Consider the following 17,016-nt stretch of genomic DNA (forward strand, 5'->3'; position numbering starts at 1 on the left):
CATTTGAATGGGATATTTTTCTTTATTCCTTCACTTTCATCCTGTATAAATCTTTTGATCTCAGGTGGGGCTTTTGTAGACATCATATATATGGGTCATGTTTTCTTATCCATTTAGCTGCCCTGTGCCTTTTTACTTGGAGCATTTAATTCATTTACACTTAAGGTTATTATAAATAGGGATTTATTTATTGCCATTTTAGAATTTGTACCTATGTTTATCTGTCTATTTCTTCTTCTTCTTATAGCAGTACCTTTAACATTTCTTGCTTTTCTGGTTTGGTGGTAATGAACTCCTTTAGCCTTTTTTCTTTTTAATCTGGGAAGCTCTTTATTTAGTTTTCAATTTTAAATGATAGCCTTGCTGGGTAGAGTATTCTTGGTTGCATGCGTTTATTTTCATCACTTTGAATACTTCATGCCAATCCTTTTGGCCTGAAGTGTTTCTGTCGAGAAATCAACTGACAGACTTATGGTAACTCCCTTATATGTAACTACTCTCTCTTTTTGCCTTTAATATTCTATCTTTGTCTTTACCCTTTGCCATTTCAAATATGATGTTTTTCTTGGTGTGGATATGTTTGGGTTCATCTTGATTAAGATTCTCTTTGCTTATTGAACTTGTGTGTCCTTTTCCTTCTACAGGTTGGGATATTTTCTGCCATTATTTCTTCAAACAAGTTCTGTATCCCTTGGTCACTCTCTTCTCCTTCTGGAACCTCTGTGACGCAGATGTTGATGTGCTTGGTGTTGTCCCAGAGGTCCCTTAGGCTTTCCTCGTGTCTCTTAAGTCTCTTTTCTTTTTCATTTTCTCTTAGGGTAGGTACTGTTTTCTTGTTCTTTGATTCACTGATTTGACCCTCTGCTTCATGTAACTGCTGTTGATTCCTTCTAGTGAACTCTTCTTTTCAGGTATTGTATTTTTCATTCCTGACTGGTTCTTTTTTGTGGTTTTTATGTCCTTGTTAATGCTTTCTCTCTGTTTGTTTAAGTTCTCACTGAGATCATCCACTTTTTCCCTGAGGTCCTTGACTATCCTTATAACCATTGTTTTAAACTCTGCATCTGGTGTTTGAGTTGCTTCCATTGCATCTGTTTCTTTTCATTCTTTTTCTGGGGATTTTTTTGTTCTTTTGTTTGGTGTATTTTTCGTTGTCTCTCCATTTGGTATCTGTGTGTTAGGTAGGTGTGCTATGTCTCCCAAACTTGTTTTGATCGTTTTATGATGAAGTTGTCTTGTTGGGCTCAGTGACACTATCGTCCAGACCACCTTTGTCCTGTGCTGCAGGAGTGTTTCTCATGGCTTATATGTACCCCCTGTTGTAGTTGAGTCTTGGATTCTGTTGGCCCTTTTGTGGGTAGAGTTAGTGCTTCAGTCAGGCAGACTGTAAGGGTAAACCTCGACCACCGTGTGTGAGACTGTGCAAGAGCTGCCCCTTGTGGCCATGTTGTTCCCTGCAGGGTCTGGTGCCCGCAGGATTCCCACTTTTGGTTGCTGGTTGTGTGACTAGTTGGGTCAAACTCTGGTGTCCTGGGAAGCCCACCATAGGTTTTGTTGGTTGTAGGTGTCCTGGAGTGGGGTTCAGATATTCAGATATAAGTCATTGTCAGATGTTTTGTGTAACTAGCCTTGGGCTACCTGTCTGTAGCTACCACGCTGTTCACTCTGTCTACTGGACATGTGTGTGTGTGTGTGTATGTGTGTGTGTGTGTGAGGGTCCAATCTGTGTGAAAGAGTCAGTTTCTTCCAGCTTAGAGCTGGGGCAGCTCTACAAAAGGACCAAGCTTCCCTGAGGTCCACCTCTACCTTCGGCTACTCTGCCTCCTCCTCAGGTTGCCTTGTCTTCCTCTGGAGCCTTCTGAAGAGAGACTTTAGGATGAGCCCAGGCTAGAGATAGGGCTCTGGGTCCCCTACTTGGGGATCACATTGTTAGGTGCTCAGTGAGGGGAAGGTAGCCCCTGCTTCAAAGCCAAACCCCTCAGTCTCTGCCAGAGTCTCCGACTCTAGTTCCCCCAGGTGGTTTCACTATATATTCAGGTTGGGTACAGCCAGCTGTCCCCTTTGCAGGAGCAAGTTCAGCAGCCCTTGACTCAGGGGGATAGATGAAAAGAGTCTCCTGTTGGGGCTGATGCCAGCCTACAGGAGGAAGCTAAGCTTTTCATTCCAGTCTCAGACAATAGCCTCAGAGGAACTCACACTTTGAAAATCCTTACCTGTGCTTCTTCCTTGGCAAGGCTGATCTAAACAGTTTTCTATTGCCCACAAACCTATTGCCCAAGAGGGGGCACTTCTTCCCCTTTCCTGGGTAGTATGGACGAATTCACTGGGGAGACTGGGTTTGCCTCACTGCAGCATAGCCAAGCAGCTCAGCAATCACCCATCTGGTTCCCAGACAGAAACCTCCCCAGGAGACACAGTTCAGAAATCTCAGCTCTCTGTGGCTCCCCAGCTCACTGCCAAACCAAGCAGGACAGGCCAAAAATTCCAGCCCTGTGCTATACTTCGATCTCTCTGCACGGCTGGTCTCAGCAGGGCAGGGCCAAAAATCCCAGCCCTGTGCTACACTTCGATCTCTCTGCACGGCTGGTCTCAGCAGGGCAGGGCCAAAAATCCCAGCCCTACACAGCTCTTCTGCACCTCTGAACTCAGCAGCAGGAATGGCTCAACAGGTGGGAATAGGGATACCAACTCTTCTCTCAAGTGGGGGAGACCGGTCCTCTTCCCAAGCCACTCAGTTAAGTCAGTCAGGGTCTCTGCCTAATGCCTCCCCAGAAGATAGAAAACTCCTTAAAGTCACTGCTGGCTATAGCCAGCAGACCCCTCCACAGAACCCGAGTGTGGCAGCGCGGCCTCTCCAGCGGTCGGAGCCCCTACCTGAACTCTCTGGGCTGGTGCTGTAACAATAGGAGTGCTCTCTATGACGGGAGGGCATGCTCTGAGTGTCCCAGGCTGGGTGAATCCCCACTGATTCCTACCTTCACGTGCTACACAGACTCCTTTTCCCATCTCTGGTGCTGTGGGTTGGGGATTCCTGTGTTGGCTAAGACCCCTTGGCTCCTAGTGTAAGGGAGTTCCACAGCCACAGTGTCTGTTGGTTTCTCAGCTGTCACTGCACCTGTGTTCAGGGACTTTACCCCTCTGCCTTTCAACCCCTCTTACCAGTTTCTCTGTAGCCTCTTCCGTACTCCTTGGTTATAATATTTCACATCAGCTAGGTTTCAGTTGATCGTTCAGCTTGATTGCTTGGCAGTTCAGCTATAAAAACTCCAGTTTGGGGGTAGGAGCAAGTGGACACAGCTTCCATTTACTTTTTAGCCATCTTGTCTATTTGCAAAGAAAATTTTTACATAACTATTTTTAGATACTCATCCAGCTCTTTCTATAGAATAAATTTCTAGAATTGGACCAGGGGATCAGTAGATTTATCATTTTGATGCAAGTAACTTTTCAACAAGGTTAGCACTGATTTTTGTGAGTGTGTACAATTAACTGTTAATTTGTGTGGGTGTGTTCTGGAAGAAGTGTATTATGCACTTGGATGTGGTTCCTACTCTCTGTGATCGTGTATTCTAGCTTTCTTAGTTACTAATAATTAACATATAAAAAGGTAATGAAATTGTGAACATCATCGTGGAACAGGAGAGAAACCCTCCTGGTTTGGGAAATTCCAGAGGGCAACACATGTGTGCTTGCATAGGAGCCAGAATATGGGACATGAGGTGGTGACGATGGTGACTGAGAAAGGGGCAGCCCGAAATCAGTGAAGTTCTGAAAACTACTTCTAGTGTAATCCAGCACCAAAAGGCAAGGAGCTAAATCATTTTAACTTTGTTTTACAACAATGTTGAGGTTTTAGTGAATTTTATTTCTGTAGGGACTTAACTCCCATTTTAAAGTAGGAATCAGTGAGAATATTTACTTTACTGTTAATTTATCTGGAATAAAAAAGAAAAAAATGTTCATTGTAGTTTGGAAATCTTTCTCTAGTGGTGCAGTTAAAGGTTAGGTCTGGGTTTTTTCAAGGTGGTTTAAGCTTTCAGCTAATTAAAATTAAACCCTATAATGCCTGTGGTGATATTGTTAGAAACTATGAGTAGCTTTATTATATGTTTTTATCTCTTAAAATTAATTAAGATCAAAGAGCAGATTCAAAATTACATGCCAGTTTTATGATACAATTCATTAATTCCCTGGCAAATGTATACTCTTGCAGAATGTATACCCTTACAGAACAATTTTGTGGCAGCCGCTAGGAACAGTGCACTCTGCGTTTGCACAGGTTAAATCCTGGTGTACATTTACCATAAGAGTAAGGTGTAAAGTATCCTTGAAAGACTCCCCCGCTGCCGCCACCATTAAAATATGATTTGACAGGAAACCAAAGCAATCCCAATTTTAGATGAAAAGTCCTCTAATGTAATATGCAGACATCACATTAATTTATCAGAAATGATGTATTTCAACCAAGAATGAGTAATTTAATGGTCGGTTTTCATAGGCTGAAAATTTTTCTTGTAGAAGGAAAAGGTAATTCATGATAACCCCCACTAAGGGGATGATGCTATTAGGAAAAATATATATTAATTTTGAGTAATATTAATGAATTTAAAAGGACAGAATTATTTTGGTTAAAATACTTGTTTTTAATTATTTACAATAATAACATGCTATCATCATTTTTTACCTTTTGATGAAACAAACATTTAGTTATCTCATCATGCTGGGTCAGTGCTTCTGGGGATAGCCGAGGCAATTCAGCATCCATGTGGGCGGTGATCAGTATTAATGTGTTGACTGATTTCCCACCTGAGTCTGTAGCCTGACTGCAGGTGACCTTTTGTCAAATAAAACACTCGTAGCATTAATCACACACAGTTGTATACTGAAGGTCCTCTTTGTGAAGATTATGATTCTTCCTAGCCACTTACCAAGTTCCATGTGATTTTTCCCCTGATTTCAGGATACGGTTTTGTACGAGTATCCACCGTTGAAGTTTAACCCGGTAGCTTCAGGAAACATCTGGGGTTTGTGAATCTGGGAGTATCCCCGAATGAGGAAAGTCAGAACTTGTAGTTAGGTTAGTACTTGAAGCTGTGACCGTAGTGGTCACGGAAACTTTGCGTGGAAGTAAAAGAAAATTTGATAAGGTGTTCTTCAACTTTATTTTTGAATTTTCTTTTACGAACAGTTGAAAATTTCAAAGTTATTTTTACTATAGAATTGATAAGGAGAATAGTAAGTGATAAAAAAATATAACACTGAAGAGTTCACTGATTGTTAATTAAATTTATTTCTTCATGCAGGTATAATTTTGCCTCCCAAGATCCTGTCTTAGCAAGAAGGAAGTGGAAAATAATCTTGGGAAGAAAACTAAGACAATAAGGAAGCTAGAACTTATTTTCACATGGTTGTCAGCTTACCTACCAATATGGACACTCTTCCCACCATTTGTCCTCCTGGTGGAGACAGTGGGCTGTCGAGTTCTCACTCCGAGCTACAAAAAATGTTAATTGATGAAAGGTTACGATGTGAACATCATAAAATTAATTATCAGACTCTGAAAGGTGAACACACAAGGTAAATTACCTAAATTTGGAGGGGAGGGGCTTGATGAAAAATTTTGAATGTTTGCTCTAGAACATATAGTATAATTTTTTTGCAGTATTTTTACATTTAAAACTTAATACAGTAAAATTTTTGCTTTAAAATTATTTAAAACTAAGCATGGTGTCATGGCTTATCAATTTATAAGTCTTGATTTTGTTTTTATTTTACACTTGAAAAATGTAATAGGCTTTTTTTTAGAGCAGTATTAGTTTTACAGAAAAAGGGTGCAAAGCACAGAGTTCACATATACTCCCTCCCAGTTCCCCCTATTATTAATATCTTGCATATTTGTTTCAGGGAGCCAATATTGATACATTGTTGTTAACTGAAGTCCATCGTTTACATTAGTGTTCACTGTTTGTGTTGTGCATTCGACGAGCTTTGACATAAGTATAATGACATGTATCCACCTTCACAGTATTGTACGGAATAGTTTCGCTGCCCTAAAAGTCCCCAAAAGTCTTGCTTTTAAAGTAGCCAAGACGTATCAAATTAAATGTGTCTGTGTGGCTAAATTTGTTTTTTCTCCTCAAAGGAAAATTACATCTGAAACTGCAGTGTTAATAATTAAATGAAATTCTATAAAGAAAAGATATTTGCCATTTTAATAGAATATATGGTATTGATTTTCTGTAGTGTTGGTTGACTTTACATAAAAAGTAATGCACTTAGAAAGCAAAGGCTACACTTACATTTGAATTCTTGTTTTAAAAATCAGGTTGCAAGATGAGTATACAAAGACACAAAATGAACTCAAGCACCTGTTAAATGAAAAGCAAACTAATCAGGAAAAAATGCAGTTGCTGTTTGAAGAGCTAAAAGGGGAATTATTAGAGAAAACTAAAGACTTGGAAGAAATAAAGCTGCAGGTAAGAAAGTGTATTTGAGCTAATACAAAACTTGGCAGATGTTTAGTGGAAGTTAAGTAGTTTGGTGGCATAATTTTCTCTCTTCTAGTCTGGTTTTCACTACCATGTAGGGTTTAGCCACAGAACTTATTTTATGTAAATTTGTACTCTTTTACCTATTCTGATCTAAATAATATTTCATTATTTAGAATAATTGAGGGAAAGGCCAGTTTGAATTGATAAAAATTTACAATTAAATATTTTTTAAAGAAACATTTATAATTGTTTAAGTATTATAAATGAAACTAAGCTAAAAAAGAATATAGTTTGTTTTTAAAGGAGCTGTTTAAAAGACACTGTAAAAACAATATGTGCACGTAATTTTGGGGCAGAGTGTAAGGTAAATGGAGTCTAAAGCAAAAGATATTTGGTACTAAAATACAGACTGCACTTTCTTTAGTTATTTTTCACACTATTTGGTTTTCATTTACCTAGAAAGTAGAGCAAAGCTTAACTTCAGTAGCAGTGAAACTTATTATATACTTTAATTAGTAGGTATTAATAGTGATATTCTCCTACAGCTTCGTACAAATGATAAGGTGTTATTAATCTTGGAGTCATAAGTTGATAAAGTAAAAAGCCATCTTTTAGGTCATTTAGCATGGTGTATGAGCCAATCCATGGCTTCCTTAGACAGCAGTGTTGAAAGTTTGTCATTCAGTATCTTCCTGAAATATTCCATTGTTGGCCGCATCACCACTGAGCTTGGGCTGGAGGCTCCACTGTGCTTACTGCTTCCTTCCTAGGAAAATTTGGACATTTAAACAAAAAGATAAAAACTTCAGAGGGAAATGTAACCTAAGCCTTTAGAACTGGTAGATTAATTTGTTTTGCAAAAATTGAGAAGCCTACATGAAGAATCTGTGGGCACTGAATTTAAGATATTGAAAGTATTCTTTAGGCATTGCAAATGTAAATTACTCTATTTCTTGAGAGTAACATCTGTACATGCTTATTTGTACCAAGCACAAACAAAGAGTAGGCTTAAGAAGACTGGGTGGCTATATTAATATCAGATAACATAGATTTCAAGACAGAGAGTATCACTAAAGAGAAAAAGAACATTTTTGTAACAAAAAACAAGTCAATATCCCAGGAAGATGATGACCTTAGTTTTCTCATGTGGTAAAGGAGATAAAAGTTGTTACCTGATAGGGGTGGTTGTGAGGACTGAGATAACTTATATTTTTAGTATAGTGTGTGGCACACAGTAGATACTCATAAATGATGGCCATTTTTATTCTATTTGAAACAGGCTCCATGAGACCAGGAACTATTTTTTCTATGAAACACTATGTGTTTCTAGTGCTCGGGACAGTACACAGAAAATTATTTGTGGAATGGATGACATGAATAGACAGAATAAATGAATGAGTCAGAATTGTTATGTTCATATACAATGTTGCACTTCTTGTCTCACATGCATCTGGAGCCTCAGCATCTTAGAGCTGGTAATCATGTAGTTCCGAGTTGAATTGCGTCCCCCCAAAAGATATGTTGAAGTTCTAACTCCCAGTCCTCAGAAGGTGACCTTATTTTGGAAATAGGGTCTTTTCAGACATGGGTAAGATGAGGCTCCATGGAGGTACGGTGGGCCCTTAACCCGCCATAACTGCTGTCCTTCATAAGAAGAGGAGGACGGAGACAGAGACAGAGACACACGGGCTGGGGAGACAGGGCGGATGGGGAGAATATCCTGTCAAGACAGAAGCAGGGACTGAAGTGCTGTAGCTGCCAAGAATTGCCAATTATCGTCAGCTTACCACCAGAAGCTTGGACGAGGCAAGGGAGGATATACCCTACAGTTTTTAGAGGGAGCGTGGCCTTGACGACACTTTGGACTTCTAGCCTCCAAAGTGTGAAACAGTAAATTTATGTGGTTTTTAATTAACTGATTTGTGCTGTTTTGTCATCACAGCCCTAGGCAACTGATGTACTGTCCAAAGTACAGGTCCCTTTTGGGACCTCTGTGACAGAGCCCTTTGTCGTGTTTCAGTGCCTTCAGCGCTAGAGAACGTAGTAAACTTGTAAAGTAACCCAGGCCCATTTATGAATTAGAGTATGTTAAGCATTTTCTCTCATATTGCAATGAAGTCATCTCCCTGTAGTCTCTGTGTTGGCTTTTGGAAAGTTCCTTGGCTCGACGCAGAATAACTTTGGTCATTTCCCCATATGATAACTTCCCAAATGTTTGCTGAAAAATAATTTTTAAGGTAAAGTTTCTGTCTTTCAAGATAAACATACCCAGTTTCTATGTGATATTGCCTAGCAAAAATAAGCTAAAGAAACATTCATTGTACATATATATAAAAGCAATTTCGCCATTTGCTTTCATGGATGTTTGCAATTTGTACAAATTGTGAGTTAAGTTCAGTAAACTTGGGTAAGATCAGCAAGAAATATTTCAATGAAGGTTTATGAAAGATGATTATTTTAAAATATACATATGTTGTCTACCTGCAAAATACCTTTTCTGAGTTGATTTAATATCCTTTTGGCTTTTATAGAAAAATGATATAAAACACATTCATTTAAAGATTATCTGGGTCATGTGTAGCTGTAATGAATGAGAGTAGTAATAGTGCCTGGCTCATAGAGTGATTTTAAAGATGAAATAAGACAGTTCATAGAAACTGTTAGTCTGATGCTTTGATGTAGTAAATGGTTAGAGCATGTTAGCTATTATTACATTGCTATTATGAAACATGGTAGCAAAAGTTTTTTAAAAATGTGGGAGTCATTTGATATATTTCTGATAAAAATTGTGAAAAATTACCAGAAATTTATGTGGTTTCTTTGTGCCAGTCAGTGAAAACTATGTAACTTAGTAAGTTTATCATTTTATTTGGCTGCTCAGAAGCTCAGAGCAAAATTTATTACTCAGTTTAAGTCATTAATTTGTTAAGAATATCTGACACAGCAATATTTGCCCTCTTAAATCAAAACATTCTTTGGAAAATGTTACCCTATTCTATATTACTAATATGACAAGCATTGGAGTGTTACAAATTTGTTTTTATAGATTTAACGTAGGTAATGCCACACAGACTGTTTGATAAACATTCTCGGAAGTTGCTTCTGAGACATGCAGCGGCAGTATTCCACTGGGCATCTCAGACACAGGATGATTTCCTTCTAAAATCACATGAGGAAACTCCTCTAATTCTGTGTCTCTGGCATATGTGTGCTTTGAGAGAGGGGGAGGGAAGTAAGATAGGTTTTTTTATGTGTGTGCTTGTTTTTAATAGGATTTTTAGATCATAAAGAAAAAATGTTATAGGGACCCTTTTTTATTTTTATTTTTTCATTTCTTTTTATTTTATTGTTGAAGTACAGTTGTCTGCCTTTCCCCCACACCTTTTTGGAGATCTCATGGATCATAAGACCCCCATGCAGTTACCAATTCCAGTGTTCTTTACTTCTCTGTATAGATCCCGTTCCTCCTGTTTTAAGGATATTCATTAACATTTTTTTATAGTGCAGATCTACTAGTGAGAAGTTTTTTCATCTTTTATATATGTGAAAAGTATTTTAAAGATATTTTGCTGAATATTGAATTCTATGTTGATAGATAGTTCCCCTTCCCCAGTCCTTTAAAGAAGTTGTTCTACTGTCTTCTCTTTTACGTTGTTTCATGTAAGATATGTGCTGTTATCCTTAACTTTGTTCTGTGTATGCAGTTTCCCTTTCCACCTGGGCTGCTCTTAAGATTTTCTCTTTACTACTGATTTGAGCAATTTGATTAATATGCCATTGTACTTTTCTTCATCTTTCTAGGGATTGTGGGTCTGTGGGTTTATAGTTTTTATCATTTAGAAAAAAGTTTGACATCTCAAAATATTTTTTTTCCTCCTCTTTCATCTCCTTTTGGGATTCTAACATTAAGCACTTAAATTTCTTCTATAGTGCACAGATGTTCTCTCTTTTTATTTTTAACCTTCTTTGTCTTGTTTCACTTTGGATAGTTTCTGTGTCATATTCAGGTTTGCCGATATTTTCTTCTGCATTATATAATCTGCCATTAAGTTCACATGATGTATGGAGTATTCAGGAGCTTTTGACCAAAAAAGGTATGATCCCAAGTCCCACCCCCTCATTCACCTGATCTCACCACAAGCTTTTTGTTTGTTTGTTTCCCTGGATGGAAAAAAGTCCTCAAAGGGAAATATTTTGATGATGTGGAGGAGGTGAAACAAAAAATGGCAGAAGCACTAAAAGACATGAAAATTGACGAGTTCAAAAACTGGTTTGAGTGGTAGAAAAAATATCTCTATAGGTTTGCATCAAATGGGCAGTACTTTGAAGGTGACTGAAGTTTAAATGAGTAAGAATAAATACATAATTTTTTATAAATTCCATTTTATGGGTCCCCCTCATATTTTGAAGCAAATCATATTGCTTCAATCTTCAATAGTTTAGTATATGTAAAGCCTAGAAGTTACGGCACCTCAAAAAATATCTTTAATTTGATTGGATCCAAGATGGTGGAGGAGTAAGTGGAACTAACCTCCTCCCAGGACCTATAAGGAATTACAACTAAACTGTAGAGAAATCATCCAGAATAACCATCTGAAAACTAGCTGGAGAGAAGTCTAATAACTATGGACAGACAGGAGAAACCACTTCGGAACAACGTGACTGGTAGGGAGTGTGGAGGAGACACGAGAGGGTGGGCTGGGCTCCCACAGGCAGCAGCTGAAGTGCCAGAGGGATATTTCAGTGGTCGGGGGGGTTTCCCCGTGAGAAGTGTGGGGTCTAAACCACAAGCTGGGCTCCCCAGCCTATAGCATCAGAGCTGGAAAGGAACCCAGATAATATCCAGCTGTGAAAAGCAGAGGGTTTCTGTCTGACAGGGAGAGACAGCTGGAGATGAAGAGAGCCTCTTAAAGGCCAAAGCACAAAATTTTATTTGCAGCCACTTACCGTGAGTATGGGAAAAGGGAGGGCAGAGTAGACTAAAGACCCTAGAGGAGAGTCTGGGGTTGGTGGCTCTGGGGAGAAAACTAAAGATACATCCACCACGATCCCTGTGCTGAGTCATTCCCCATACTGAAGAGTCATCTCTCACAGGCAGAGCACTCCTCTCTGAATGACATTTGACTGAGGGGAGGCAATACCCCTGCCCACAGGAATTTCTCTGTCCCTCCCTGTGGTGCTTAAGCCAGGCTGCTGATTACAACTTGATTATATTAACAGCTGATTAGTTTAATGACTGATTGGTTTAACAACTAAGGTGGAAAATACAAAGCATCCAAAATGGGAAGACAAAGAAACAGACCCCAGATGAAGGAACAAGTGAATTTTCAAGAAGAACTAGATGAAATAGACGCAAACAATTCATCAGCTAGAGAGTTTAGAGTAATGATTATAAGGATGCTCAACAGCATGAAAAAAGACAGAAACCATAAAAAAGGACCAGTCAGAATGCAATATCTGAATAAATAATACATTGGAAGGAATGAACAGTGGGTTAGATGAAGCAGAGGATAGAATTAGTGTTTTGTAAAGCAAGGTAGAGAAAAACACCCAGGCAAAGCAGCAAAAGGAAAAAAGAATTAAAAAAATGAGGGGAGCATAAGAAACATCTTGGACACCACGAAGCATAACAACGTCCGTATCATTGGAATATCAGAAGAGACGGAATGGGGGATCAAGAACCTATTTGAAGAAATAATGACTGAAAAATTCCCTAATCTGGTGAAGGAAAAAATCACACAAGTCCAAGAAACTCAAGAGAGTCCCAAACAAGTTGGACCCAAAGAGGCCTATACCAAGACACATCATAATTAAAATGACAAGGATTAAGACAAGGAGAGAATCCTAAAAACCACAAGAGAAAAGCACGGAGTTACCTACAAGGAAGCACCAATTAGACTGTCATCTGATTGCTCAACAGAAACATTCCAGGCCAGAAGGGAGTGGTGTGAAATATTCAAAGTAATGAAAATCAAGGACCTACAACCAAGGCTACTTTACTTAGCAAGGCTATCATTTAAAATCAAAGGAGAGGACTGCTAGTCAAGATGGTGGCATAGGCAGACATGGCTCACATCTTTACACAACCACAAAAAAAATTACAACTAAAATATAGAACAGCTCTTGCTCAGAACCAACAGAATGGAAGTCTGACAACTACAGAATTAAAGGAACCACATCTATCCAGACTGGTAGGAGGGGCACAGATGACGAATGAGCTGGTCCGACACCCACACATAGTGGATAAAAATTCAGGAGGGATATCTTTAGAGCAAGGAGTCCCAGCCACACACCAGGCACCCCCACCCAGGGTTCCAGTGGCAGGAAGGTAAGTCCCCACAACTTGCTGCAAAACCAGCAGGGATTATGTCGGTGGGAAAAACTACTGGATCCCCAAGTAATTCCCTTAAAGAACCCACACATTGTATCACCTACTCAAACTCACTCCCTCTGGGCTCTGGCATGGGGTTGGCAGCTTGAGGGTCACCAGTGGCATACAAGGGGAGGCCGAGGTGTCTGATATCAAGGTGAGCAGAAGTGATTGTCTCTTTTCTGGACCCTCCCTCCACAGAGCTCACAGACTGGTGCTATATCTAAGATTCCATCAATCTGGCTATCACTGTTTGAGCTGCCTTGGAGATCCTCAGAGACTCTGCCCCACCCAATTTACAGGCCAACCCAAGCTGCTTTTCCATATGAATGACTGGTCTTGGCTCATGCTTCAGAACTTCCTAATCCTCTCAAACAAGCAGCAGCTGGCTTCATTGAGCCCCGGCCCAGAACTAGCAGCCTAGATTCACAGCTTGGCTTTATGTGGGAATCTCCAAGCTCAGCACAAGTAGCAGCCATCTCAGATTGCTTTATAGATCAGGCAGGGTGGCCCTGTCCAAAACACAGGTGAGGGCTGCTCTTGGCCTACACCATTTGGGAAACCCCAGGGCCAGCACATATAGTAGACAGCTACAGACCACATTGGAACACCACCACTCTGCCCCTGCACAGCTGATCCTCCACAGAAGGTGGAGGTGTTGGTAAGGGTAACAGCCAATTCTTGCAGCTGACAGCCCCAAGTAAGCCCCAAGCTCCCATTGACCTCCCAGCAGCAACCAAGGCTCATCTACAAGAGGAGAGTATACTCAACCCACACGAAGGGTACACCTCAAGTACCCAGCTTGGGTGATAGGGGAGGCTGTGCCACTGGACCCTACAGGACACCTACTACATTAGGCCATGTCACCAAGATGCAGAGTCAAAGCATCTCTACCTAATAGTTAGAAACAAACACAGGGAGGCTGTCAAAATAAGGAGACAAAGAAACATGGCTGAAATGAAAGGACACATCAAAACTCCAGAAAAAGAGCTAAACAAAGTGGAGATAAGCAATCAGGTGCAGAGTTCAAAACACTGGTTATAAGGATGCTCAAGGAACTTAGTGAGGACATCAACAGCATGAAAAAGATCCAGTCAGAAATGAAGGTTACACTAACTGAAATAAAGAACAATTTACAGGGAAACGACAGTGGAGTGGATGAAGCCAAGAATCAAACGAATGATTTGGAACATAAGGAAGAAAAAAAAACAACCAATCAGGACAGCAAAAAGAAAAGAGAACCCCCCCCCAAAAAAAACGAGGATAGTATAAGCAACCTGTGGGACAGCTTTAAGAAATCCAACATTCACTACATAAAGATGCCAGAAGGAGAACAGAAAGAACAAGAAATTAGAAATCTATTTGAAAAAATAATGAAAGGAAACCTCCCTAATTTGGTGAAGGAAATAGACATGCTAGTCCAGGAAGTACAGAATGTTCCAAACAAAATAGCCACAACAAGGCCTACCACAAGATATATCATAATTAAAATGCCAAAAGTTAAAGATAATGAGGTAGGGGAGTGTGGGAGAATGGGTGAGAGATGAGGGGATTAAGAAGTACAAATAGGTAGTTATAGAATACCCATGGGGGTGTAAAGTACAGTATAGAAAAGGGAGTAGCCAAAGAAATTACATGCATGGTATGTGGACATGAATAAGGTGGGCGGATTGCCTGAGGGAGTGGGGGGTACTGGCTGGAATTGAGCAAAGGGGTAATAAGCAGGACAACTGTAACAACATAATCAATAAAATGTAAGTAAGAAATAAAATCGAAGGAGAAATAAGGAGCTTCCTATACAAGAAAAAGTTAAAGGAGTTAACATCAAATCAGTATTGCAACAAATGTTAATGGGCTTGCTTTAAGAGGAAGAAGAAGAAGAGAAAGAAAGAAAAAACATTAGAAAACAGTCTAACAATAAAATGGCACTACATGTGTGTCCATCAATAATCACCTTAAATGTAAATGGCTTAAATGCTTTGACCAAAAGACAGAGGGTAACTGAATGGATAAGAAAAGAACCATATATATGCTGACTCCAAGGGACCCATCTCAGATCGATAGAGACACACAGAATAAAAGTAACTCAACACCAAGAAAACAAACAACCCAATTAAAACATGGGCAATGGACCTGAATAGCCACTTCTCCAAAAAGGACATACACATGGCCAGTAGACATATGAAAAGATGCTCAATGCCACTAAATATCAGAGAATGCAAATTAAAACCACAGTAAGATATCTCACACCTGTCAGAATGGCTATTATCATCAGTAAATTAACAAATAACGAGTGGTGGTGAGGATGTGAAGAAAGGGGAACTCTTTTTGCACTGTTGTTGGGAATGTAGACTATTGTAGCCACTGTAGAAAACCATATGGAATTTCCTCAAAAAACAAAAACTGAAACTGCCTTTTGACCCAGCAATACCACTGCTGGTATTATACCCTAAGAATCTCGAAACACAAACTCAAAATAACCTATGCATTACAATTCATAGCAGCACAATTTACAATAGCCAAGTGCTGGAAACAACCTAGTTGCCCATCAGTAAATGAGTGGATCAAAAACTGGTGCATTTATGCAGTGGAATACTATGCAGCAGAAAGAAAGAAGGAGCTCCTACCGTTCATGACAACAGGGATGGAACTGAAGAGCATTATACTGAGTGAAGTAAGCCAGGCAGGGAAAGACAAATACCATGTGATCTCACCTATAAGTGGAACCTAATCAACAAAACAAACAAGCAAGCAAAATATAACCAGAGACATTGAAATAAAGAACAAACTGACAGTAACCAGAGGGGAGGTAGGAGGGGGATAATGGGGAAAAGAATGGAAAGGGTTATCAAGGAACATGTATAAAGGACCCATGGTCAAAGCCAAAGGAGGGTGGGAGGTGGGATGGGTGGAATGGGGGAAACCGTGGCAGGAAAATGGAGTCAACTGTACTTGAACAACAGGTAAAAAAATAAAATAAAAGTAATGGGTTGGAAGAATATTTCATGTAAATGGAAAAGAAGACAAAGCTGGGAAAGCAGTCCTCATATCTGACAAAATAGACTTTAAAATGAAGGTGATATTAGGAGACAAAAAAGGATAATGCATAATGATAAAGGGAACAATCCAACAAGACAATATAACCCTAGTAAACCTTTATGACCCAACATAGGAACATCTAAATATGTAAAGCAAACCTTGATGGACATAAAGGGAGAGGCCAACAGAAATACAGTCATAGTCGGGGATTTTAACACCCCATTTACTTCAATGGATAGATCTTCCAGGCAGAAAATCAACAAGGAGAGAGCAGCCTTAAATGGCACACTAGATCAAATGGACTTAATTGATATCTTCAGAGCATTTCACTCCAAAGAAGCAGAATATACATTTCAAGGGCACATGGAACATGTTCTAGGATAGACCACATGTTAGGACACAAAATAAGTTTCAGTAAATTTAAGAAGATTGAAATCATATCAAGCATCTTCTCTGACCATAATGTTATGAAACTGGAAATCAATCACAAGAACACTGAAAAACATGCAAAGACATGGAAGCTAATACCATGTTATTAAACAATGCGTAGGTTAACAAGGAGATCAAGGAAGAAATCAAAAGACACCTTGAAACAAATGAAAATGAGGACACAGTAATCCAAAATCTGTGGGACACCGGAAAAGCAGTCCAAAGAGGGAAATTCATAGCATTACAGACCTATCTCCAAAAAAAAAAAAAAAAAAAAAAGAAGAAGAAGAAGAAGAAGAAGAAGAAGAAAAAGAAAAAGAAAAAGAAAAATCTCAAATAAACAATCTAACTTCACACTATTAGGAACCTGAAAAAGAACAACAAACAAAGCCCAAAGTGAGTAGAAGGAAGGGTATTATAAATATCAAAGCAGAAATAAATGAAATAGAGTCTAAAAAATGATACAAAAGGTCAGTGAATCCAAGAGCTGGTTCTTTGAAAAGATATACAAGATTGACAAACCTTTAACCAGAATTATCAAGAAAAAAAAGAAAGGACCCAAATAAATGAAATCAGAAATGAAAGAGGAGAAGTAACTACTGACAGCAAAGAAATACAAAGGACAGTAAGAAAATATTATGAGCTAACAAACTGGACAACCTGGATGAAATGAATAAATTCCTAGAA

General features: G+C 39.2%; 1 protein-coding gene across 4 annotated transcripts in view; it reads left to right on the forward strand.

The window, feature by feature from the left end:
- Positions 1–17,016, forward strand: part of CEP83 (centrosomal protein 83) — a 128,574-nt gene that overhangs the window by 40,215 nt on the left and 71,343 nt on the right. For 3 of the 4 annotated variants that reach the window (XM_053920947.1, XM_053920949.2, XM_053920948.1), the window contains exons 2-3: positions 5,304–5,577; positions 6,326–6,476. In XM_053920947.1, coding sequence (XP_053776922.1) covers positions 5,405–5,577; positions 6,326–6,476 — 324 coding nt within the window. In that variant the 5' untranslated portion in view covers positions 5,304–5,404. Of the gene's footprint in view, positions 1–832; positions 912–5,303; positions 5,578–6,325; positions 6,477–17,016 lie in introns of those variants that run through there. The other variant, XM_024570013.4, reaches the window with a different exon arrangement.

The sequence above is a fragment of the Desmodus rotundus genome, chromosome 3 (genome assembly GCF_022682495.2).
Source record: "Desmodus rotundus isolate HL8 chromosome 3, HLdesRot8A.1, whole genome shotgun sequence".
Taxonomy (NCBI): Eukaryota; Metazoa; Chordata; class Mammalia; order Chiroptera; family Phyllostomidae; genus Desmodus; species Desmodus rotundus.